General features: G+C 44.6%; 1 protein-coding gene across 1 annotated transcript; it reads right to left on the bottom strand.

Moving 5' to 3' along the window:
• Window positions 1-1,476: 1,476 nt before the first annotated feature.
• On the bottom strand, window positions 1,477-26,906 carry Mtmr9 (myotubularin related protein 9). The gene is made up of 10 exons (XM_032917481.1): window positions 26,345-26,906; window positions 25,218-25,326; window positions 22,699-22,824; window positions 19,534-19,707; window positions 16,908-17,125; window positions 12,956-13,117; window positions 10,105-10,246; window positions 8,692-8,912; window positions 7,537-7,688; window positions 1,477-4,831 (listed from the first exon to the last, which is right to left on the bottom strand). The coding sequence occupies exons 1-10, from the start codon at window positions 26,524-26,526 to the stop codon at window positions 4,668-4,670; spliced, it is 1,650 nt and encodes a 549-aa protein (XP_032773372.1). The 5' UTR covers window positions 26,527-26,906; the 3' UTR covers window positions 1,477-4,667.

The raw sequence follows: 26,906 nt of genomic DNA, 5'->3' as shown, positions 1-26,906 counted from the left end.
AAGTCAGCTACAGTGTACTTACATATAAATAAATAAATCTTAAAAAAAAAAAAGAGGGGTTGGGGATTTATCTCAGTGGTAGAACACTTGCTAGGCAAGGCCCTGGGTTCGGTCCCCAGCTCCAAAAAAAAAGAAAAAAGAAAAAAAAGAATGTTCTCATTCATACTGAAGAACAGCACAGAAGACAGCACTGTACTGTTTCAACCATCTTAAATTTTAAAAAGTATATGGAGTAATGGCTCAGCATTAACCAAGCACTGGCTACTCTTCCAGATACCTGGGTTCAAGTCCCAGCACCCACATGGCAGCTCATAACTATTTGTACCTCAAGTCCCAGGGGTTCTCATGCGCTCTCTGGCCTCCTTGGAAACTGTATGCATAGAGTATACAGAAGCACATGCAGGCAAAACAGCCATACAAAGTAGTAGTGGTGGTAGTAGTAGTAGTAGTAGTAGCAGTAGTAGTAGTAGTAGCAGTAGTAGTAGTAGTAGCAGTAGTAGTAGCAGTAGTAGTAGTAGTAGTAATAGAAACACAGCAGTTTCAACCGAAACAGAACCAAAGCCCTCACAAAATTTTCAGAGATAGTAAAATCAGATTCCATACAGCAGCATTTGAATATATTTTAATTTTATTACTACTGTCAAGAAATTTAATACCAGCATCTATGTAACAATCCTCTGAGGCAGAAGGAGAGCATGACACAAAAATACTATGCAGCAAACAGTACCACACTCAAGAGGCTGTTTTCTCAATGTCATATACCAGGTGACAAACCAGTTCAAAGGGACTGGCTCCAGTTACACGACATAAATCAACTCATTAGTAACTGAACGTTACAGTAAAATGTTGTGCAGACTTTCAAAAACTTAGATTTCCCTAAGAGTATATGTATGCACACAGATGTGCAGAGACATAAATAAAAAACTGTTCTGTACAGCATTCTCAAGTTTCAGCAAAGCATACATTTCAAGCACGTTTGCCACACAGTACAACTTTATTATTTACGACAGGAATGATACTCCCATCCAAGGAGTCACATTCAAATACAGGGTGCGATCCTTATGCTTGGCTATTGAAGAAATACACATTCTTTTTCTAAATTAAGTTGTGCAAGTACAATTATCTTTAATGTAACTGTAGCAAATCTCTAAGGACTAAGCAAGAGGTTCTGGGTACACTTGTGGGAATATCTCACCCCACTCCCAAGTTGTGCAATTTAAAAGTCTCAACACAACAGCCATGGGCTGTTCTGCCCTTATTACAAGTCGCAGTCAGGAGGCTAAAGAGAAAGGCTCTCAGAGTCAGCTTCATGAGGACAATGCAGTACCTACAGAGCTCCTATGTGCACAGTCTGCACTTCTGCAGGGATGTTCACCTTGAGAGCCAGACGAGTTCAGAAGTTGACATTCTAGTCCTACAATCTCAGGTTTCCTCTGGAATGGCTGAGCAAAGAAAACAGGTGCAGTGGACAGTGGATTATGAGGCAGAGTGAAAACAGAACCAAATTTATTAGAAATTTGAAAATTACAGTAGAAAGGACGTCTTGCACACTGTGCTGTCTGCCAATAAATATAAATGGAGAAACCAGTCTCTTCATACTCTTTGTTGAGATGATGGATGTCCCAGCTTTGGAGCAAATGCTGTCTTCGGGCCAACACTGCAAGGAAGCCACCTTGAGACACAATGAGAACTGCTATAATCTGTACCAGATGTGCCCAATGACATCTGTTGGTGAAGGCCCAGGCTTCCACATCAGGTCGGGGTGGGCACTAGAGTGGTTCCTGCCCTCACACAGCTATCACTAGCATCTGCATGGAAAGGCCTTAAGGCCTCAGCTTCAGATGAAGTCCCATAAGCAAGCCTAACAGTGACAATGGCTCTACCCAAACCAGACCCTTCCCAGTGGCCACTCTAAGAATTGGCATGTGGACAAACGCTCTGTCTCAGTTTTCACACTGGGAGATTAAATTCTGGTCAAAACTCTGTGATACTGACTTCATTAACACAAACCAAATCCTGACCAAATCAAAGGGCAAAATCCCACTAAACCTCATTTATCAAAAATGAAATGCAGCAGTAAGACCCAACTGTGTCAGGCCTCAAATTCCAAGAGTTTTAGAGCCTGGATATAGAATTTTCAGATGAATATCTGCTGCCACCTTCTCATATTTGGTGAGAAGATTACACTGTTTTTGTCTTTTGACATTCGATTTTTTCCTTAAAATAAATGTGTTAAGACTATTGAATTTTATTATTTCTGCTTTTCTCTTCATTGCACACAATAAAAAATTACCGATGTCACTGTAAAGTCTTGCCCACAAAGAAGTTTCAGGTTTCTGAGATGATCTCGTCACTCTGGTTTTCTGATTTCCAAAAGTTACCCACTTAACCTAAGCATCCCTGCAGTGCTGATAAAGGAGGGCCATGGCCTCTGAGACATCCCACAGTCTATGGCCTGCACTGTGGAATCCTCCGTGGATGTAAGCCGAGACCATGGGCATGAGGGGACCTGAGGGGTCATGTGATTACTGGCTCCTATACAGCATCACTTGCACAACTGTCCTCTATCTCCTTCACCAGAGGGTTTAGAGCCCAGGTCATTCAAGCAACTCAGCATCACACTGACCCAGTTTCCTAAGTGTAGCTGCTGCATTTATTCACTGGAAGGATACAGACAGTGTTGCTCCTAAAACCCCAACTCAGTGACAGCACACCTGTGTTTAATCGAGTTCTCGAGCTTAGGAAACTGTAGTGTTTGCTATAATAAATGACCCCTGAAAGTGGAACGATACCAAGGTTTGCTTTTAAAGCTGACATTTATATAATCTCTATTTATAAATCAATACTAAATGCAAGCTTGTCAAAAACAGTAGTGACTGCTGTTTTCATAGGAACAGGGATATTGGTCCCTGACCAAACATAATAAATTCCCCATGTGTCTGTGCACAGAAGCCTCAAGGCTGGTTCACAGTAGTGGGAATCACTTTTTAAGAACCACAAAGGAAAAACCTCTAGATGGCTTTTCTTACGGATCAGCTGAGAAGTTGAGGACTCCTTCACACATGGCTGAGACAAAAGATAGGAGAAAACCTGTGCAGCTGGTGGCTGAGCAGCCCCAAGAAATCCAGGCAATTTCTCCTTCAAACTAAAGACCGACAATTCACATAAAACAGGCCTACAGAGAGACAGCCTTGCGCATGCTCTACTCCTCAATGAGCCCAAGAGTAGGTCACACGTAGAGCTGAGCTTAGAGGTGGCTGTGGGGAAATCCAGGAGCAGATTTGATTGCTGATTGGTGCCTGGCCTCTGCCCCAGGTCAAAGGCAGGAGAAGGAAGAGGAGACAGGGCAACTGGGGATGGAAAGCAGTGGTCACTTTCTACACACCCTGCTGTCTTAGACAGCCTCACCCTGTAGAGAGGCTAGCTAGGAACGTACTACGTAGGATGGCCTCAAACTTAAATTCTCCTGCCTTAGCCTGCCTTCCAAGTGCTGGAATTAGAGAGGTGCCACCCCTAGTGGTCCTATTTTCATCTTGATACACAACTTAAAGAGGGCTCATGGAAATGATTATGCATAGATGGAGTGGACGTGACTTTAAAAGTTACTCTGCAGGTACTCTCTTCTAGAAACGACAGCATTTGCAACAGCAAGCAGTTGGCAACCACCATGAGACAGATGGCCGGAGAGCACCAATCCCCAGGCAGCAAAGATGAAGCACTTAGAGCTGACTGCAGTCACCGAACCCCTGCTTCAGCACAGCGAGGTCTCAAACAGCTGTGTCACTTTCCTAGCCTCCCACTCCAGGGCATCCTGCTTGCCTAACACAGGACCAATTTACAAATGGCTCACACGGACATGAAAGTCTAGTGGGGCACAATATTTAAAAGTAAAGTAAGTCACATGGAGGCAAATACCAACCAGTGAAGTAAGAACTCACCTCTGGCTCATAGATGCTCTCCGTGCTGTATAGGTCTAAAAAGTGAATTCTACTCAAGCCTTGGCTTCACTCACGCCCACCGCTCAAAGCACATTTCGTATGTGTGGTCAGAAACCTGAAAAGCCAACGCAATGGGGGCAGATGGCTGCAGTGAGGAATTCCTACTTCAGTTCTCTAGGGCACGCACTTTTAGTGTCTACTTGTAAATTTATCCCTTAATGAAGTTATCAGAGGGCCACACCTGTTGTCTGAGTACGGATTTATCACAAATAACTCTTCTGGTTTTCTTTCTTGACAAAACAGGCATTGTTAGTCCAAAACTGTTTTTTTTTTTAAAAGAATGGTAATTTTATACCTGGGGTGGAGAGGAGGGGCAGAATGTTAAATAAATAATTCTCAATCATTTCCATTAAAAACACCTCTATACTTGAATGCAAATAAGCCTGGCCCGCGTTGTAGGTGGATTCTTAAGTGGTGATGGGGAACAGCACAGGGCACAGGTATCATATGATTAGTGAGGTGACAGTACCTTCTGTTCCCAAAGCAAAGGGCCTAACAGGCGTATCTGTGTGTTAGTGACCTCCACCTCGAAGTGCTGAGAAGGCCATTACGATACTGGGATCCCACACCTACAGCCAAGGTCAAGGCTACCATGTACATGAACTGAAGGGCAAACAGAGGGAGACGGACTGAGGCCTGGACAGGTCCTCAGGACAGGCGGCAGATCTTTCAGGGACTCTCTCGTAGCCCATCTTCTGTTTCCAATTCAGCCAACTGCCTTCTCAGGACATTGACCTTGGCTTGTAACTCCTTGTTATATTCAATGATGTTAACCATTTCCTCATAGGCTTCATCCAGATACTTAGAGGATCTGCTCCAGCGCAGGAAGATTCCTGTAGAGTCCGGGAAGGAAAACAGGAGTAGGACATTCAGAAGTATTGTACCACTGGTAGCTCCGTGCACTACTGTCCATTTTCCCACAACTCCTGTTGTATTTGTTTATTAGATTTTTGGAGACTGAACCCAGGACAGACAAATGCTCTACTACAGAATTATGGCCCTTCCTGATTTTGAGAAACAGGTCTCACTAAATGGCCCAAGCTAGCTTGAAACTTGTAATTCTCCTGACTCAGCCTCCAAGCAGCTAGGATTCCAGGCATGCAACACCACACCTGGCTCACCCTGTGCCGTGATACTCTAACCTACACTGAAAGAGTCTGCACAGCAGCAAAGGCCTGCAGCTGTCATGGAGGTGGGCGTTCACTGGTTATAACCAGAGACACTGTTATACGCTCGTGAAAATAAGCTGGTGACTGACAGTGTCATGAAGTCTTCACTTTCATAACCTAAGTCACCCATTTTACAACTTCAGGCTTCTATTTGGTCTGTGAGACTTCCGACATGAGTGAAACCATTCTCACCTCACCATCCATAACTCACATCACCCTACACCATTAGTCATCGTCCAGCTCTACAGTGAACTGCTCCCCTCCTCAGACAACCACTGGCTCACTGTGGCCTGAAGGTGCCTGTCATTGCAGGTAACTGGTTCCAGAATCACTCCTGGGTATTACGATCTTGGATGCTGAATCCTTTATATCAAATGACAGAGTGTTTGCTTCTAACCTATGAACACAAGCATCTCGGGATGTGTGTCCTATTCAGTGTGGACACTGTAAACTCTCATGGTGCTGTGCTGCTCAGAGAATGTGGACAAGAAGCTAACCTGCCACAGGACAAACTTTCTGAAATTTCCAATCCATGGCTGGTTCTGTCTGTGCACGTGAACTTCAGACACAGAGGCCAAATGCTTAGAGAAAGCGGCTCGTCCTGCTGTTTCTATCCCACAGCTACACTGCCTACCACTCTGCCATTAGAAGTTACGATTAGGGGTTGGGGATTTAGCTCAGCGGTAGAGTGCTTGCCTAGCGAGCACAAGGCCCTGGGTTCGGTCCCCAGCTCCAGAAAAAAAAAGAAGTCACGATTAATGCCTCCTACGATGTAAGCACACAGCAGTTGTGTCTCCTCCACCACTTCATCTCCAAAGTCCACTCTGGACTGGGCATTTGTCTCCAGCAGCTGGCCTCTCATTTCAGTGATTAAGTATGACAGTGGCTTTTAAGTAAACTGCTTCAGACACAGTGAAAAGTGTTATTACATTTTATTCAGATGATGTGCACATGTATGTGTGTGTGTGTATATGTGTGTGTATGTGTGTGTGTGTTGCGTGTGTGTGTGAGTGTGTGTGTGAAGGTGTGTTGTGTGTGTGTGTGTGCTGTGTGTGTTGTATGCGAGTGTGTGTGTAAGTGTGTGTGTGAGTGTGTGTGTTGTATGTGAGTGTGTGTGTGTGAGTGAGTGTGTGTGTGTTTGTGTGTGTACATGTTTGTATGTGTGCGTGTGCGTATGTTGTGTGTATGTGAGTGTGTGTATGTGTGTGTGTGAAGGTGTGTTGTATGTGTGTATGTGTGCTGTGTGTGCGTGTGTGTGTGTTGTATGTGAGTGTGTGTGGGTGTGGGTGTGTGTGTGTGTCAGTCAGAGAACAAGCTGCCAGAGCAGAGCCAGGAGGTTCTCCTCTTCCACCCCATTATTCCTGAACTCAGATGTCACTGAGCTACTTCACCAGCCCCAAGGTCTTTACAAAGGACGCAAAGTGTCGATCTCTCATTTAAGAAATTACTTATTCTATGACCTACTGCCGTTTACAACAATCCAGAGAATAAGCAGTGAGGTTCTGCCCTGTCACAGATTTAAATTACGGGGCCTGCTCAGGGAACCTAGACACTGATAGAGCCATTTAGCTTCCCTGCACTCTGGGGAGGGAGGCACCTAGCCTGAGGAGGGATGCACTCAGCAGACATGCCAAGAGGAACAGGCAGTCCAGACAGAGAAAGCACCACATGATGGGCAAATCACTTTCTATATACGAGCACTACAAATTAGAGACATGCATGGTAACCTAGGTGAACTTCCCAAACAACAGCCTTTCTGTGTCTACGGTGCTCAGTGCAAACGGGCATGAAGACAAACTCACTGTCTTCAGGTGATTACTAAGTCGGATGGAAATCTACTGTGCCAGTGGAAAGGATACCTAAGATACCTATGTGACACATGGTCTCTTTTAAAAAACAAAACAAAAGAACAAGCTTTGCTATTTAAGGAGATTAGGTTCATGGGAAAAACTACACATGTAAGAACCTGCTTTAGAACACACTTAGAAATGTATCAGGACTTATGACTCCACACGAACAGGGGCACCTGTGGTGCCCACTGGTGTTTTCTGCTGGCTTACAGACACTACTGGAGTGACTGTGTGACATCATTTAGCTGTAACTATGCTTATGTAATAAAACAGATACAAACCCTCCCTGAAGAACTTAATTCATTCATGTCCCAGCTATCTACCAACTCCTTTCAGAGGATCCCTGTTAGTCAGGGTATGTCAGTCAGTCGCCATGTCCACTGAGAACACAGTCACACCACACCCAGGTCTGTGGGCTACCAGTTGTCCATCTTCACATACCAACTACTGTGATGTGTGACCCCAGGACAGCTCAGGGTATGGCTTGGAGTATGTGACTGCACATAGTGGGGGAGTTACCTTCCCACAGCTGGAGACTCTGTGGAGCTACAGAAGGCCAGATGACCAGGTTGTTGGCTTCAAAAAGAGGATTGGTGAATTTACTCAGCTCACTGGGCCGATTAACCCATGACCACAAAGACATTGTTTTCTGCTGTAGCTTCAGCTTACACCTGTTCAAAAAGGAGCGTCACCATTAGAGTCATTAGTAGCTGACAAGACCCTTAAGTGCTCATCCTGACAGGACTTGACATAAAATAAGACTCAGTATAGAAACAGAATGCTTCAGGATGAAAATATCTGTCAGAAGCAACTCTAGGAAGCTCCTCAACCTTCTGTAAGCAGCTGTGGCTGGGCTGTGAAGCAGAACTGTCACTCAGGGCCTGGGGACAGTTTAATGTCACTCAGAACCTGGAGACAATTCCCAGGTAAACTGGGATCCAGAAGACCTGTACTGAGGTTATATTTGTAAAGATTCATTTCCCAAGTTTTACTTTGAGTAGACATCTGTTGTCACACGGATGAGACTGTCCTCAGAGGGCACTGTGAGCTACCCAGTGAGAGTGCTAGGAACATGTTTGGGTCCTCTGCAGGAGCCCCAGCCACACTTCTGATGGCTTATCAGTGTGTCTCTGGACAATCACCTAGTTTCTCTGGATCTTATTCTCATAAACTACAGAAGAGGATGGAGGGCACGCCTGGTTCTAGCATAACATGCCTCCCAAATACATGAAACTGATCGTACATCAAGACACTAACATGAGAATGGCTGTGTAATGTGCTCCAAGCAGTGCATTAGCTAATTTAATGCAGCAGCAGAAAGGCTAGGGTCCCTTCTCATTGAGCACATGCTTGGTTCATAAGGTGTAATTGTGTAATTTAATTCATACTTAACTGCAGAATCCACCTTCTATTTTTTTAAAGATTTATTTATTTATTATATATAAGTACACTGTAGCCGTCTTCAGACACACCAGAAGAGGGCACCAGATCCCATTACAGATGGCTGTGAGCCACCATGTGGTTGCTGGGAATTGAACTCAGGACTTTGGAAGAGCAGCCAGTGCTCTTAACCGCTGAGCCACCTCTCCAGCCCCCATTCTACCTTTTCATAAACAGCACTCACACCTCCAAACTCCCTCTCTTTTAGGAAGTGACCGGGTGCGGCTCACTCACCTCTCGTTTTCACTGTTGCCCAGGAACGTCCCGAACTGTGAGGCATAAGCATGCTCAAAGAGCATGATGAGAAAATGCTCATTAAACTCAAAGGAGCAGGGGAACTGCCGCAGGATCTGCCACACGCAGTCCAGGAAGAGAAGAAACACGGGGGCCTCCCACTTCTGCTTGCTGCTACAATAGGCTGACTGTGCACAGCGCTGCTGGAACGGGTGACCAGCCTAGTGGGAAAGACAGAGATGACCACATTATGGCACAGCCAAGAACACCAGTTCACACAGTCACGGGGCCCTTCTACTTTCTGGAATATCATAAGCCAAGGTAGCTCCTGCCTGAATGAATTTTTGGGTTAAAATGACTAACTTCTGCAACTAAAGAAAATGATAATTTCCAAACCCTTGGCAAAGCTGTGCAGTGAAGAGATGAACACGGGGACTGAGATGCCCTTCAGACATCAGATGCAGGGGAAGTTTAAGTATGACAGACTCATAAAGTCCTCAGACTTAATTCCAGCTACTACCCAAAGTGTGTCTGCATTACACCAACATTATCAGGCAGTGGTGAGTCCTAGGGAGAAATATAAGAAGGATAAGAGTCTGTACTCACAACGACAGGACATAGGAATGAATCAACTTCGTGCATGAAAGGAGGTTGTTCTCAAACACATCATGAAAGTGATGATCTCTAACTGGAGCTTAAAGGGAGTGTAGGCTGGAGTAGGATGGACAAGAGGCAGACGGTGTGGAAGTCCAGTCTCGTGGCCACAGTCCCACCCTCCCTATGCTTGGTTATCTGTATCAAGACTCAGCTTGCTCATGGAAAACCTTCTAAGTTTAACATTCTTTCTATTTCCTACATTGGTAACAAACACAAATTGAAGATCCTTTGTCTAATTGGGACCAGAAGTACTTTGGGCTCCATAGTTTTTCATAGTTTGTGTGTTTCAACTTGAGATATTTGGAGGATGGAAGCTAAGCCTCGCAGCACACGCCTTATCCACACAGCCTGAGGGCGATTCTGCGAAGTCTCATTCCACACCTGCGTTCCCAGTGAAGTAATCACAGGACAGCAGGAGTCAGCATTTTGGAGCATTTGAGATTTTCACATTAGGGATGCTCAACCTGCACAAGTGTTAGCCATATGAAGGAAGAGAGGTGCTGGATGGGACTGCCACTCCCTGGTGGACTGCCTGCTTACGTGAACACAGGCCCAGTTCAACAAGCATAGGAGATTGAGAAACTGAAAGCTAATGATAAGTCTCAATTCTTATTTGGGTGAATTAGATTATCCGACTCACAGAAAATCAAACATACAACTTAAAATTTTTAAATAATCAAAATTTCACGCATAATGTTAGCACTACAACTGAGACTTCTATCTCAATGACTGGCAGTCCCTCCCATTCCTTCTCACCTGCAGCCACTCTCGCTCTATCAGGGCTTCAAAGCCTCGGATGGTTCTGCTTCTCGGTTCCAGGATGATCTGGGCCAGAGAAGTCACCTGCAGTGTGGAATCAGTTCCTTCTGTCCCATGGATCAACACTGATGCACCTTCCCTGAGAGGAAAACCCAAAGCACAGATGGGAAACTCCGCAATAATGAACATTTCCTGAGTCAAGTGCTTCATTCTGGCCTGCAGTATCAGTAGGATATGGAGTCTAAATGAGTCACTGGACAGATGAAAAATTCTCTTGGGCAAAACAGGGCACTCCAGTGAATCCCAAACTTCATACAGCAAGAACCTTTTTGCACCAACTAAGCTCACTGCATCCCTCAGCTGACCTTCTAACCCTTTACAAAACCACAAACAGCCCCGTCACAGCGGGTACTTGCCTTCACTGTTTTAGTGGCTGAGCAAACTCTGTCCCCATCAAACTTATAACCAGATATTAAAATTACCTTTCCAACCTTAAACTCAGCCTCTCCTGGATCAGGCTTCACCAACTGAAATGGAACCAAGAATCAAATTCTAAACTACACTCTGTAATACAAACAAGTGGTAAAAGCAAAGACATGCGTCATCTCTCAAGCCTGGTGCTGACACCACTGCCCATGTTACCAGGTGCTTGGTACCCCCGTATCCTAAAGAGACACCTAAATGGACCACACCCTGCCTTCTTCCACCCTTTGTATTGAAATCACAGTAAAGAAATTTTTGGAAAAAGGACATTTCATGTCGAGGATCTACTACCAATTATTTTTCCACGTATATCATATAGTAATGATCAAAGACAATTTCCTATTTTCACTTTTATTGTAAACATCAACTATGTTTTATGCCATGCTTAGCACTGCTATAGTAATGGATATATAATATTCCATTAAGTGACTAAATTATAATGTACTTAGTCCTATACATTTTATGATACTATGGTTGATGTACTTGTCTCTGGAATTATATTGGAGCTCTTAATATGCAAATAATAAACTCCACCAATGGTAGGCTACGGTGGTTTGAATAGGATTGACCCCCATAGACTCTTGTATTTGAATGCTTGGTCATAGGGAGTGGCACTATTAGAAGGTGTGGCCTTGTTGGAGTAGCTCTGTCCTTGTTGGATAAAATGGGTCACTGGGAGTGGGCTTTGAAGTCTAAGAAGCTCAGTTCTGGACAGTGTGTCCAGTGTGTCTCAGTTTCTCCTTGCTGCCTGCAGAGCTAAGTATAGAATTCCAAGCTCCTTCTCCTGCACCACGTCTGCCTACACGCTGTCATGCTTTCTGTCATGATGATAATGGACCAAACATCTGAACTGTAAGCCAGCCCCAATTAAATGTTTGCCTTCATAAGAGCTGCAATCATCATGGTGTCTCTCCACAGCCATAGCACACACAGGTTAGACAAACCCACTGTTAATAAAATCTAGTAATTATGCTAAAGAGTTGGACAGATACTTTGTGGCTTCCACACATATTGACTGTATCTCTTAACTGTGAGTGCCGTTTATTCTGAACTTAAAGGTTGATTGCTACATTTTGAGCGATTAATTATAAAGCCAATTTCTAATGGAGGTATAAATCCCAATATATCTAAAAAGGGACCCCAAACAGTAAAAGGCCGGCCCCTTGGGGAGTTAAAAGCAGCCACTCTTGGGCTTCTCTCCTCCCTGTGCTGTCAGTACTGCTGGAAAGGCTGACAGGGAGGGGAAACCAGGCTGGGGACATGGCTCAGCAGGGTGTATTTACCTAGCTCACAAAGGCTCTGGGTTCTACCCTCAGTAGCCCCCAAACAGTATGGTGAGGACTCTTACAGTCCCAAAATGGAAGCAAGGAGGATCAGAATTTAAGGTCGTCCTCAGCTACAAAGCACTTTCTAGGCTAGGCTGGGATACATGAGACATTGGCAGGGGTGGGGTGGGGGTGGGGGGCTCTGTGCTCATAAGGAGTAATTTGGTAGACTTTGGCTAAATGAGACAAACATGTCCATGTCCGCAGTGTGTCTTCTGAGCTGATGGCTTTTTGTCCCAGAACCTTGGTCTTAATTGCCCATTTACTGGCTAAATCCCAATTTAATCCCCAAATAAAACAGCAGTATCTGTGATCTCCATCCCGTTTACTAACTTTTATCACAAGATCTTAAGCAACCCACTTGTCTCTCTAGCCTTGAAAAAAACAAAGAATGCATTTCCCTAATTTGGAAGCAACAAACAAGTTACCATTTCAAAGTGCCATCAGGGAGGTGGTGACAACAAATACCTACCTATGACTTCAGTGGGAATCCCCTTCTTTAAAAAGCTCTATGCTTCTGCAACAATTTATACAGTCTTCCTGTCTCTGTTCATTTTTCTGCCTTGAGTCTCAAGGGTTAGGAGCCTTTACCAGAGTGAATACTGAGATTACTCAGCAAACTGCACAACCGCCATCAGGACTTCCCGGCTGAGACTGGAGTAACTACCCAGACCAAGTGCTTTAGAAGAAGAAATCCAGCACAGGAGAGAGGACAGCAGCATTGTGTGACCGTATTATTCCACTAATAGTGTGAAGAAAACTTCCTTTCATTCTTTCTTATGGTAAATTCATAATTTAAGGATTTCACACAAAAAGCAGATCTGTGGTACTTAAAAGTTGTATCATCAGAGGCATCTACATGGACATTAATCATATTCACTCCACAGATCCACACATCATCACAGCAACTGTAAGCAGACCCCACCACACAGCATCTGATAGAGCCATCTGGACCCTAAGGGGTGGGAACGGACTTGAATGCATTCTGTGTGCATGTCTGGTTATCACCAAGTCCCATCCAGGGAAGCCACACACAATACCTGTCAATGCACTGGGCGGCCAGGCAGGCGGTGGTCAGGATCTCCTTGATGTGTGTCAGCCAGTTGGAGGCCTCCAGCTTGCCGAGCCATCGGTCCATGCTGTGTGTTTGTTCATTGCATGCTTCCACGAGTTTGATTAGGCTCTCCTGAAGAACATGGTATCTTTTAAAACAAGACAGAGAACGTTACAGAAAGAAAGACAGATAAAACAGAATGATAAAGAAAACAAACCCAAGTCCATCTGCAGTGCATTCCGTGGCAAAGCAATTCAGAACACTTACCGTGATGTGCAGCACACTGTGGGTTAAGGGTTGGAAATGACTTAGCACTGCTGCAAAGATGCTTCAGTGTCTTGTGGCAAACTCTTCCCACCGAATGAACAGGGGGCGCCCAGTCCACGAAGCTGGGCTACCTGGGAGGGCAGAGGTCTGGGCCTTACCCTGTGACCATATGATCCAAAGACTTGGGGCAACTTACACCTCTGACCCTGCTGAATGATCTAGATTACCCATCTAGGTCTCAGCACTGATGTCCAGAGTCTGCACAAATCCTATCATGTCAGCTCCGAGAGCGCTCCCCTCCTCCACTGACCATGCTTCCCCTGAAGACCCTGTAAATCTCTCCTTTAAGGAGAAGCAAGCAGGTGGAGGAAGCACAAGGAGGAAACAGGAGAGACTGAGCCTCTAAACCTTCCATGTAGGGAGATGTAATTATATGTAGCAAATCTGTCCTGCCAGTCTGCCAACAGCTGACACACGGTAAGAGCTCAGGGCTGAATTTAAGATTGCTATCTAGTAAGGCGCATCTGTGCTTATTCAACAGAGACTTTTTTGCTTATCTTACACTATTCAATGAAGGCTTGGGTAGAGCTCATTTGCTTAATAAAGCCAAGATAGCCAAGCCTTGTGTTCAGTTGCTACACACACACACACACACACACACACACACACACACACACACACCCCAAAAAGTGAGTTGGCTAAAATGGAAAACTCTTTAGCTAAATTAATTTAAAAAGAGACCAAATTCAAGTGATCTAATGAGCAAGGCAGGAGGAGACCCCGAACATGACAGCACGCAGTAGAAGGCGCAGAGGGGTTTGCATGGTGGCAGGGTCTTTATGTTATCCAGGCAGCTGGCCTGAATAATGGAGGCAGGCAGATGTCTGTGAGTCCAGACTAGTCTGGTCTACATAGTGAGTTCCAAGCCAGCCAGGGTTACATGGTGACAGACACCCTTCTTCAAAAGGAAAAAGAAAAAAGGATTGTAGACTTCTATGAGCAAATATGTACCACACACTGAATACCCTAAAAAATGAGAAAACAGAACTGTCAAGACCAAACCACGAGGAAACAAAAATATGAACAACACAACGAGTTAACAACGACAACAAATCAGTAACGAAAACCAAGAATCTGCCATCAAAGAAAGCCAAGGTCCTGAAGGCTTCGCAGGCCACTGAACAGGTAAAGAACTAAATGTCAGTCCTGCCAGTCTTCAGAAAGCCTGGAGGGAATTCACATACCCATCAGCCCGGAGTTCACCTACCAGCCCAACTTTAATATCAAAGCCAGGCAAGGACAAATAACACAAGATCACTGGCCAATATCCATGGTGAACACGGATGTAAAAACCACCAAAACACTACCAAATGGAACTCAACAGCACGCTTAAAGCAACATCACCCAGGGCCACAACTTTTATTCACAAGGATACAACTCAAGGTGCCAATACATGTGACAACATACAGGATAAAAAACACAAGAATCTTAACAGACACAGGGAAAAGCATTAGACAAAAGTCAGCATCCTTTCCTTATACTCAACTAGTTACCTATGGAAAAATGCACTTGAACACAGAAAGACCACACGAGACAAACCTACAGATGTCATCATACTCCACAGTGTCTCCTTGGAGATCAGCAACAATACGACAACGCTTGTTTTCATCATGGTACTAGCCAGAGAAATGGGCAACAGAAAGAAATAAACCAAATGCATCAAAAGGGAGAAGTGAAATTGTCTCTCTGCAAACAAAAGTACCTTATAAACAGAAAAATTCTAAAGACTCCAGCAAAAAATCAGAAAATTTCAGATTACTTGCAAAGCCAACATATATGAGTCAGGAGGCGTGTGTGTGTGTGTGTGTGTGTGTGTGTGTGTGTGTGTGTGTGTGTGAGAGAGAGAGAGAGAGAGAGAGAGAGAGAGAGAGAGAGAGAGAGAGAGAGAGAGAGAATATGCAGAGGCATGTGTTTACAAGAATATGGAGAGAGGCCAGAGGTTGACGTCAGATGTCTGATTTTATTGTTCTCCACCACAGTTTTTGAGACTAACCCTGGAGCTTGCTGACTCAGCTACACTGGCTGGCCAATGAGCTTCTGGGATCCTCCTGCCTCTATCACCCCAGCAGTGGGACTACAGGTGAACACCACCACATCCAGCCTTCTCTGTGAGTAATGGAGAGTTGAGCTTAGGTCTTCATGCTGTAAGCCCTTTAACTGATAGAGCTGTCTTCCTAGTCCCAGTCAGGCATATTTCTACATCCTAGCAGTGAACTATGTAAAAAGAAATAGAAAATCTCACTCAGGGAACAACAAAAAGACAAAAGTACTTGGGAGTGAATTACTCAGGACTATAAAAGGTCTGTACACTAAAAGTTATAAAATGCTCAAGAAACTAACATAGACACAAATCACTGGAAAGAGATCTCATGTTCATGGCCTGGGAAAATGGGTAGAATACTCTTCTATCCAAATCACCTACAGACTGTGTATAACCCTTTACCAAACTGTAATGGCAGTCTGCCAGAAAGAGAAAAAAGGATAATCCTAAAACTCACCGAGGCCTGGACAACACACTCCATCCTCCATGCCAAGAATGGAGGCCATCCAGACACACTCCCACATGAAAGGGCTTATCAAGCCCACAACTAAATCTATGGAGCTCTGGCATTGTCTCATGACTTTCCAAAAGTCCCAATACCGCCACAGCCATGATAGACTGAATTGGGAACCTTTGTTTCTTTCTCTTCGGGCTTAAAAACCACTTTAATTACTGACAATTGGCCTTCTGCTTCATTCTTCTAGGATGCTGTAAACCATGGACTTGAGAGGCTGGTTCTACAGAACACAGTCACAGCAGTTACAGGACCACTTGAAAACTGCTGACAGAGCAGACACAAACATTCTTGCCAAAGACAAGCAGGTGAGATGATGGATATGTTGCTTTATCATTTCCCAATCTACAGATCAATCAAAATAGCACATCACACACAACAGTGTGAACTCAAATTTGCAGAAAATAGCCACACCTATGTTAAGACACAAGCCTGACTGATTTGAACATTGTGATTGTAGAGTTGGAATGTTGCAGATTCCCAGTGAAATTATGTTTGGTTATCTCTTGTCCTTTAGTAGCCATCCACTCTGCCCATCTTGTGTTTGACCTAACCTTTCCACCTCTGGTAAAAACTCTGGAATCCATTCACTTGGCAAACCACTAGCATAAAAGCTAAGAATGCTGTCAGATAGCACCCGAGACCTGCTAGCAGACATTTCCTGCATTTAGTTAACACACCTACCTGATGTTCTCACCAATGTATCAGAAAAAGCCTTACTTTATGTCTTTCATCCTATGACTGTGAAAACTTCATGAAGGCACTTCCACATTGGAACATGTTATTTGGAGGAATTCAGACCTGTGTTTCTGGGCCAGGGTCACTGTATTTGGCTCAAGAATAAACTCACTCTTATTCCCTATGAGGTGAGAGCTGTATGCACTGACATTTTGTCCACTAAACCTTAGTAAAGCAGATGGGGTGGAGAACCCCACAATAAGTTCTCCAGCCTATTGCAGACCGTCAATTATGCAGAGTGGCTGTGACTTCTGCACAGCCACAGGATCACCCTCTCCAATCAGCCTACAAGGAGTTCCCATCACCCTGACTCATTACCTCTCAATGGACTTGTGAATCCGCCTCCACTGGGGATAATGAGCCTCCTGTTCAAAGCCACCTCCTTTGGCTCTAGCTTGCTGGGCCACATTTAGGGATCTGGTGTCAATAAGGTAGCCACGCTTTCCTGCCCTAAGGGTGGCGTTTATCAGCTTCTCATCTTCCTTGCACCTCCGCCCATTTGTGCCAGTCAGGGGCTGACCACTTCGCATAATTACCTGGAAGCACACATGGTAACAATTCAATAGCAGTTAGCTGAAGTTTCTGGGAAGGAGCTAGATCACTGTTCTCTCAAAAACAATCTGTGGCACTCCACCATGGATTCTGATGAGTGTGTTATACACAAACCTTTACATGTATTAACAACAGTCAACACTGTAAAACAAAGATAAGCCTTGCATTAATACAGTTATATTCCTGGACCAGGGAGGCTTCGTCTGTGTAACAAACCAACTCGGCTGACTGCATAGATATTCCTCAACACTGCCTTCACTGCCCCAGCCCAGAAGTCCATATCTTCCTCTTTGACAATTCTACCTTCTGGTTCTTAGTCTCATGCCCCAACACAGACACAGGATAAAATCCGTAAGTTCTTTCTTTATTTCTCACTTACCTTTTCTGACAGACTAACATAATCTTGGAGGAAAGGGTAAACTTTATTTCCATATATAGAGGGATGGCAGGCAAGAATTATGAAGAGAAACACAAAATAAAAACTTTTATATGCATCTTTGTCTGAGGAATCATCTTCCATGCTCTGAAGCTGCCTGTCTGTTATTTACCCTGTACTGGCCTCTGCCATCCTCTTTCTATTCTGAGACTACCTGTCTCTGAAGACTACCATCTATGTATTTTGAAAGGTTTGCTTTCAAAGCCTCTGTTAAACCAATCTCTTCTGGGGAATGGACTGGGGCTGTCTCAGGAAACCTTCATCACACGCTCTCATCACTCGGAAACAGCTCAACCAGGCCTGCGGCCAGTCTCTGCTTAAGTTTTGGGAGGTGGAGGAAATGTTAGGAGGCGGAGCCTGGCTGGAGTAAACAGGTATCTAGGGATGTGTTTAGGGGATAGCCCTGGCCCTGGCCCCTTCTTCCTGTCTCTCTCTGCTGAGGTCAGTAGCTTCTTTCTCCCCACACTCCCACCACCACAGTGTTCTACCTCACTGCAAGCCCAAAGCAGTGGAGGCAGCAAGATGGGAACTGAAACACCGAATCTGTGAGCCAGTACACATCCTTCCTCCATTAACTTGTTTCTTCATAGCAGTTGCCCATCTCTGGATCTGCCCCAGTAGCCTGGTGACTATGAGGAAAACCTCGTGGGATGCACCATTAGGCTTAACCAATCTCTGATCTCTGTATGCTCTAAATTTAAAGCTATGACATCTGAAATCCACATGAGCTTTCTAGCTTTGTTGCACCTGCCCACCTGAGGTGCTCACCAATGTAGCCACTACACGCATTACCTGTGCCTTTCTTCTACTTGGGACTGCAGGAACTTATGAAACATGTCACCCAGGGCACACACTATTGTTTGGCTCAGAATAAACAGCAATTACTTTATACTGATGTACTAGAGTGTCAGCTGTTAAACACCGTCATAAAACTGAGGCGCACTGCCACTGCCGGCAGGACAGGTGGCTGCTGACTGAAGAGCATGTAGCACTCTGTTACACTGATCCCTCTTTCACATGCCAGAGGAGGACAAAGGAAGGTAGCTGTAACTGTCTAATTTAATATGGGTTGCAGGATAAGAAGCAAATTTCACTGAAAATCAAGAGAGGAGAAAGGGCCAGACATGGTGGTACATGCCTTCCTTTAATCCCAGCTCTAGAGAAGCAGAGGCAGGTAGATCTCTATGAGCGTGGTCTACAGACAGGCCTGCTAATACTAAACATAGAAACTCTATCTCAAAAACACCAAGGGGGTGGAGGAAGGGAGGGAAAAAAAGAAGAGGAGGGGAGGGAGAGAGCAGAAAGTACTTTGGAAAGCTCACAGTGGGCAAGCTCTCTATTGCTGCATCCCCTGTGAGGAACCTAGGAAGCCCTGAGTGAAGCTTCTTGTTGATGTGAGTAGTCCATGTGTCAAAGATCAATGGCACAGACCCATGGGAAACAGACAAAGTCTTGCCCAAGGTCAGATCAAAGAAATAGCACGAACTTCCTCTAAGTGTAAATGCTGACACTGTATGTGAAACTAGAAAGTGCAGAGCCTGTTAGCTTACGGAGACCTAGATTAACTGAACCCTCCCGTCCTGTGCATACATCCTGCCCATAATAAACATGCTGAGGTCCCACAGTGTGGTGCTGGTGCCACTCCATTCAACTCCAACAGCCTACCCGATCCCAGATTTTCTATTGTAGCAAGCATTAAATAAGCCTGGTTTCCTCCACACTGTGCTCTGAAGATAAATCCAATCTTTCTAAAGCTGAGCAGTACTGAAAGAATTTAGTGCGTCCTCCTCAGAAAAGCACCCCACTCCTGGTGCCCTGCAGTTTACAAGAAGGATGCACTAGTATGAACAATCTTCAATGACTTCAGCTGAAAGCCACATAGAGATCATTCATAAGCCAAGGGTCCCGCCCACCCCAGACCACTCCTGCCAGCAGAGCGGCAGCCCTCATACTTACCATGCCGTTCTTTTTATGGTAATAGCTCAGGACTGGGAAGCGTCCCCCATGTCGGAAGGCTGCTACTTTCCGAAGTGCTTCATCATCGATGGACTTGGGCACAATGACAGTTGGTGGGTAGGTAGGGCAGATGGAAAAGTCCTTATTGACATAGCTCAGTCTCCATTCACTGGTCTAAAAAACATACAGCACTTTGAAGCTTAGCAATCATCTCAGTGTCATAGAGTATCTAAGATTTAAAGGCTTTGGAAATGATTTTCAGGGAAGCCATTCAGCAGGGAATTTGGACATCTAGTCCACACTCGTCCTGTAGAGGAGAAAAACCTCCACTCTTCAGACCAGCTTCAATAGCTCTGGAATGACTAGTGATCAGTGTTCCTAGAACTTCCTGCCTGTGCCAAATACACCTATTGTATTTGAAGCTTCTCTATCAGTTTAACTATGATGCGGACAGCACAGCCTAAGCTCTCCACTTCACAAGACAGCCCAGCAAAGGCTTAAGACAGTTCTTGCCCCTCAGTTAAATATACCAAGTATATTTGCAGCCTTGGTGGCCAGCATCAGTCCATGCGCCCTTTCTGAGCACTGCCTGGATTACAATGACCTTCACACAGTACCAACACACTATCATTGCAAAATGCTCTACTGGAGTAGACATAAGCTAGAGCAAACCCTTTGGTCCTTCTGCTATTTAGAAAAGAATGCAGAGAGACAGGCTCATCTTTCTCATAACAACAAGGAAACACTCCTGGAAAGCTCGCATGTGTCATGAGATCATTTCTAAGTCAGCTCCTAAGTTCTGGGAGCACATGATAGGAAACCATCAAGCAGCAGAAATGAAAACTGCATATAAAATATAAAACTGCCCTTTACAGCTAAAAGCCCAAATGACATGTGCAAACTTTAATACATGCCTATAAATCCAAGTTGGTCCTACATATCAGCCCTGGATTACCTTAATAGGAAATTAGGTAATAAGAAATATTAATATTACCTTAATAGGAAATAGGTTAAGATGTGAAACAAACATTTTATTTACAAGATCAAATTCATATACATTTTAATTACTTTTTTCTATTTTCAAACATTTTGCAAAAGCTCTTCCTTATTCTGTTTACTTGGTGTATGTGTGCTCGAGAGTGCATGTGTATGCACATGTGCCTGTGTGTAGCATGTGTGCCTGTGCCTGTGGAGGCTGGGCGAGGCCATGAGACTTCCTAGAGCGGGAGTGACTGGTACTTGCAAGCTGCCCCATGAGGATGCTAGAGCCCAACTCCGGACCTCAGGAAAGCAGCAAGTTCTCTTGACCACTGAGCCATCTCTCCAGCCCCTTCCTGATTACTGTATTGTAATTGTACTGTAGTGGTCACTTTCTCTTACTTCCTTAAGCAGTTTTAACTACTGCTTTAGCATCCCTCAAACATCTGGGTCATCTCAGGCTGAGTTCCTCTTAACGCTTTCCTCAGGAGAATGGGTGACATTTCTGACTCAGTTTTGGTTGCATGATAGCCCCTGTGAAGGCAGACACATTTGGTAGAGAGGTCACTTGTTTTTAGCACACATTTAGACCTTGGCCAGCTTTGTGAACTCCAAGGCCTGTGCTGCATGGCGGCTCAGCTCCATGTTCACTCTGTTCCCAGCCAGAGATTTGGGTGGTACACAATGTCAACGTCCCCTTCTCAGGTCTGTGCCTCCCCAGGGTTCCCCACTGCTCTCCTGTATCACTCATCACCTCAGGCTCCTTCCTCTAGCTTTTCCCCCAAGAGGAACATGGGCTTCTGTCACCGTGTGAGCTGCTCTGAACCATCAATGTCACACTATACTGATCTCTAGACAGAGTCACCAAATGAGACGAGGGCTCTTTACAGCTATTTTAAATATTGTTCTTTTAGAATCGCACTGCATGGAGTTGGGGGATATAACTGAGAGCACAAGTGGCTAATACTGTGATTACAGAGCTTTGTGGTTTTCAAACAAAAGAAGCTCAAAACAAACAAACAAACCAAAAACCAAAACACCCCAGCTTTCCAAAGTGTACAGATCAAGACAACATGTCCTTCTCTAAGGTTTTCTAATGATAGACACAAGATCCTTTGTCCCATTGTATAAATACAATAAATTCTTACATTCTTTTATTCGCCTAACAAATCCTTACCACTTGCTGGTCATGGACCAGGAAAACTGAATAGGACTAAACACGCCCTGATTCCTGATTCTGTGAAGCATACACTCGCGCTGCTTACTTCCTACCCAGGAGGAGCAGTAACTTATGAGCACAGCCTCCAGACTGCTGCTTCCCAACACTTGAAGGATGCTGCTTATAAACCGTTCTCCCACTTCCCAGCAGACTCAAACCCTGGCTGCCTTCTTATTTTAGACACACCCTCCAGGAGCCTATGGCTCCCCTCACCCCCTGCTTTTCATAACATGCAGTTTGATTCCTGCCAACTTTTCATCTTTTATACAGATCTCTTGAACAAGCTCTAGGATAAACTATTATTTTCATCATATTCAATAGCATTTACCATGTAAGACCATAAAACTCCCTTCCTCCTTCCCCCTGCCACCATTGGCATCTTCACTCTTCAAATGCCATGGTCCCATAATCTCTAGTTCTTGATTTCCAAGTGACTTGATTATAAAAGTAAGATAGAATTAAGAAGTCTAATAGCCAAGAAAGAAGACCTGGTTCTTGCAGCCTTAGAGACCAGGCCAGGTGTTAACCATGGCAGGCAGCACACGAGCAAGGGAGGGTTCTCCCTGCCATCTTAGGCACACTGTGGAGAGTGGGTCAGAATCTATTACATACTAAGCTGTTACTCAGGAGACACCTATTAACAAACGCACAGTCTGCCGGGGCTAGCTTTAAGCAAAACAATGCTTTATTTTTATTTTTAAAACAATATTTATAAATGCAATTTTAAGAAATTTAAGAACACCTAGACTATGTTAACTACTAGAAGGAAAAGCATTGCCAGCCGCAGCAGACATACTAACACATGGGCAGAACTAAAGAGGCTGAGCCAACAGCCAGTATGCACTTCACTGTACACACGAACAACCCAACCTCACCTCACTACGCTTCAGAGGGAAGGGAGAATTTTGACAAGCAAAATAAAAGGTTGTGTTTGTTCTTATCACCCACAATGTCAAATGTTGACTCACAGCAGAAGAGTAGAACTCAAATTCTTGCTCAGGAAGGAAGGAATGCCAGCCATCTTCAATCACCTCAAACATGGGTCGGTAGAAGAAAGGGTACATCAGGGTGACCGAGTCCAGAGTGGACAATGCCTAGAGGACAGGAAGAAAATGATTCTACAGATCTAACAAAGTAGCAGTCAGCACCCAGGACCTGGTGATGATGGAGCCCTATTAATACAGGTAGGTCTCTACATGCAGCTAGTCTGACTGCACATCCACACTTCATCCTCTAACAAGGATGACACACACCTACACTCAACAAGTGCTGCCTGAATTTAATAAGCACCAGGACAGCCTGTGCCTAGCGAAATAATGTTTCCTGGCACAATTTAACAAAGCTCAATGAAATGTCCAAGAATTTCTGGGAACAGGGGAACAAGAAGGTCTGGATTAGTTAGTAAAGTCTCAGCTAAAAATCTAGTAATTAACTACACTGTAAACTATTCAAAAGCTATGCCTGGGGTTGGGGATTTAGCTCAGTGGTAGGGCGCTTGCCTAGCAAGTGCAAGGCCCTGGGTTCGGTCCCCAGCTCCGAAAAAAAGAAAAGAAAAGAAGAAGAAAAAAAAAAAAAAGCTATGCCTGCTTGTCTCTATATAAAGGAATGTTCAACTCTGGCCAGCTGCCAAGTATCAAAAGCCTCAAGTTCCAGATCCCAGCTACATAGTAGTTAAGTCATATAGCTTCCCCTAAGTTTTGTTCAATGGAAGAAACTTTTCAGGCTTATTAGGAGTCCCCATGGAGATAAGGCCAACAACATTACGTGGTACATAATAAAACTGAGTTCTTACAAGACACACGCATGTGGAAGCTGTACCCACACTCACTTCCTCCTTCCTAAAGGGATCTGCCAATTGGCGAGGCATTGTACTATCTCTATGCTACACTAGTTACACCCAACAAAAGTGAGTCCTAGGCATTCCTTTGTCCAAATAGTGGAACATTATCTCAGTTTGCTTTCTCATTCTTGTTGGGGAGTACAGCCAAGCCAAGATCACACTTCCAAGTGACAACTGTGTATGGCAGACTTTTCAACGTACACGTTCATTTCTACAAGCAGAACCTGGCAAAAGCAGAGAGGTTTGTATGTCACTTCCTCAATAACACATCACCCAATCCTCTACTTCTTGTTTAAAGCCAAACCAAATTCTAATTATAGATTTAAGGCTTTCTCTCTTCTTTTAAGAGCTAAACCCACTTTTTTTTTAAAGATTTATTTATTTTATTTATATGTTAGTACACTGTAGTTCTCTTCAGACACTTCAGAAGAGAGCATCCCATTACAGATGGTTGTGAGCCACCATGTGGTTGCTGGGAATTGAACTCAGGACCTCTGGAAGAGCAGTCAGTGCTCTTAACCGCTGAGCCATCTCCCCAGCCCCCCACTTTTTTTAAAAAAAAGAAAAATAAATAAAGCCCAATAAGTCAGTTACACAGAAAGAAAACAAAATTATTTAGAAATCACTTTAAACAGAATCAGTTGATATAGCTGATATAATTTGGTGTTAGCAATTTAAAATGAGGCAATTTAAAAGTTGGGGTGTGTACCGAAATAGTTAGAAGAAGGAAAGGGAGTGTGAGGCCTTCATCAGAGTCCTTAAACTATCCAAGCAACGTTCCTATGTGTGGCCAGTTGGACCAATGTTTCTATGTTTGACCAATGTTCAAAGCTCTTACACATGCATAAACAGACATGCCTCAGGTGGACTAGTGAAAACAAATGCACACTTGCAGATGTGCTAAAGTCACGGATGACAGCTGTTGGTGACAATCACTCGCTTTAGTCTATTACACAACACTGTGAATACACTTTTGACACAATGGTAAGCTGAGAAACGGTTATGACAGTGAACTTTATGTGACATGGCTACTTCTATCACAAAGTCTCAGAGTAAAAATGTTGCCATAGAAGGGCCCTCCAATGCAGCAACCACTTGCCAAGTATTCTACATAGCATATAATAATATTAATAATAATTAATTATTAATAATAGTAATAATAATAATAATAATTACTAAGCATTCTACATATGCCCACGAATGTAATTGTACAACACCCTAAAGGCCCGTAATGTTATTCTCCTTTTATGAGACACTGTGGGCTAACTGTGAGAGGTAAGGCACTTCATTCATGGGCCCATGCTAACAGGACCCCACTACTACAACAATCACAGTATTAAGAGTACTGCTCAGAGTTCAAGGGTTCCAAAGATACACTAAACTCAGGAAGATCACACCAGCTCACTGTAAAGCCCACGGACTGTAACAAGTCCACCATCTAGCTACATTGTATTTGTTTTACTGGCTTAGAATTCCACATGGTATGTTCTTTCAAGAAAGCCACTGAAACACAAAAACAGTTCACAAACTGCCTTCATCAAGTATCAAGATTTGCACAGTAAACATGATTTTTCTCATGTGTCAAGGGCTGTACAGAATCAGAATATTGCCATTTTCCTATCAGAATTTTGCCTGCAAAATACTTACCTCGATGGAACTGGCTATATTTAAACACTCCTCCATTCCAGGAATATCCAACTGAATTATTCGGAAATCTTTACATTTTATGATGATAGTACCCAGAGAGCCCACAAATCTGTAAGAAATTACAAATCATGAGAATGGTAAGAAAACCAGTGAGGACAGTAGGTGAGAACCAGAACATGGAGAGCCAGGGATTCAGCCTTTATCATGCAGACATGAGAGACCAGTGAATACGCTTATGCCACAGAGTAGTAGCCTGCTGCTGGGATGGATGGATGGATGGATGGCCTGCAACCTCTTCATCCAACACTATGACTTCAGATCGTCCTAAGGCATAATCTCTGTCGAAATCGTAACATCCAAAATATTTAGTCAAGCAGTAGACAGTATGTTGTTACACACACTTCATAATGAACTATATAAGCAATTTGCCTTCTGCCTAGAGTACACAGGGTTCATAGGGACACCGACCAGGCAGAGAAACTAAGCGCAAATCAAAGTATATGTAACTGTTTTGACTCTGAGGCACTCTTTTGCACAGGTAAAGAGTACAGAGTGGGAGGCTGACACCTTAATGATCTTTAAACCTTTAAAGGAGAGAATAAAATGCGCATATGGAAAAGTAATGTAGTGTACTCAGTTAAGAACTATAGCCAGGCATAGTGGCCCATACACACACAACTGTAATTCCAGCACTTACTTGGGAGGCTGAGGCTGGAGAGTAGGGAGTTCAAGACTGGCCTGGGCTGAAAAGGGGTGAGCATGCCTATTTAAAAACGGCGGCGCGTGGGGGGCGGGGGGCAGGGGAGAATTAAATTGTATTTAATTACAACTTGGTAAAGTCAGATTGGCAACCAGCAATTCGAAAACTGGCAAGGAACATTCAAGAAATGTGATGAGAGAATTTTTTTTTTTTTTTTTTTTTTTTTTTACGGAGAACACTGAAAATACGACCGCTGCGACTCTGAGACCTTAGCCTGGAGATGCCAGGTAGCCAGTGCAGTTGGCTTTCAGATGTAGGCCACAGGAGGCTCATTTGGCTGGCTGAGCGAGGATGCCAAAAATAAAACACCTGAAAGCGTTTGTTCTGTTCCTGGCTCCTCACGGACCTGGGTGTGGTAGGCGCTCACCGTTTGTCAATGGCGTCGATATTTGAATGGAGGAGCCAGAGCTCCTCAGTGTTGTCCTGCCGGGAAGACAGGATCAGGTGGTGGCCCGTCAGACATAGGGTCCCTTCCACAGCAGGGTAGAAAGGCCGGTGCAGCACCACATTGTCCACCCGCGGGGTCTTAATCAGCTCCGCAAACTCCATGTCCCTAGCGGAGGGAGGCCTACTCCCGCAGACGCAGGGCGGTTAATCCGCAGACCTAGCGCCTCGGCTGGGCAGGTCCGGGAGGTCGAGCCCCGCCCCTATTGGGCGGGTGCGTTAAGGCCTGCGGGCACCGCCCTGGTCACTTCCCGGAGTCTCTTCGGCACCACTGGCCTGCACTCGGCGCAGAGAAGGCTTCACGCCAGGCCTTGCACTTTCTGCTGCCACCGGCCCCTGACCGGCGGGCTGCGGAGGAGACGGACCTGGTGTCGGGGTAGCATCCGAGCTCGAGCAGCTAGGGACTTCTGGCGGAAGTAGCTACTGGACGCTGCACCCGGCAGTAACTCCGTGCAGAATTAGAGGCACTCAAGACTCGGAAGACT

The sequence above is a fragment of the Rattus rattus genome, chromosome 12 (genome assembly GCF_011064425.1).
Source record: "Rattus rattus isolate New Zealand chromosome 12, Rrattus_CSIRO_v1, whole genome shotgun sequence".
In the NCBI taxonomy this organism is placed as follows: Eukaryota; Metazoa; Chordata; class Mammalia; order Rodentia; family Muridae; genus Rattus; species Rattus rattus.
This window is presented reverse-complemented; position numbering and strand designations above follow the sequence as displayed.

Bases quoted from the DNA above. Each gene is read 5' to 3' on its own strand.
- Mtmr9 (XM_032917481.1), bottom strand. From the start codon at position 26,526: ATGGAGTTTGCGGAGCTGATTAAGACCCCGCGGGTGGACAATGTGGTG. The intron at 17,126-19,533 runs GTAAGTATGAGG...GTGTGCTTCCAG, and splicing joins ACCATAAAAAGAACGGCATG to GTAATTATGCGAAGTGGTCA. The intron at 13,118-16,907 runs GTAATGAGTCAG...TTGTTTTAAAAG, and splicing joins ATTCACAAGTCCATTGAGAG to ATACCATGTTCTTCAGGAGA.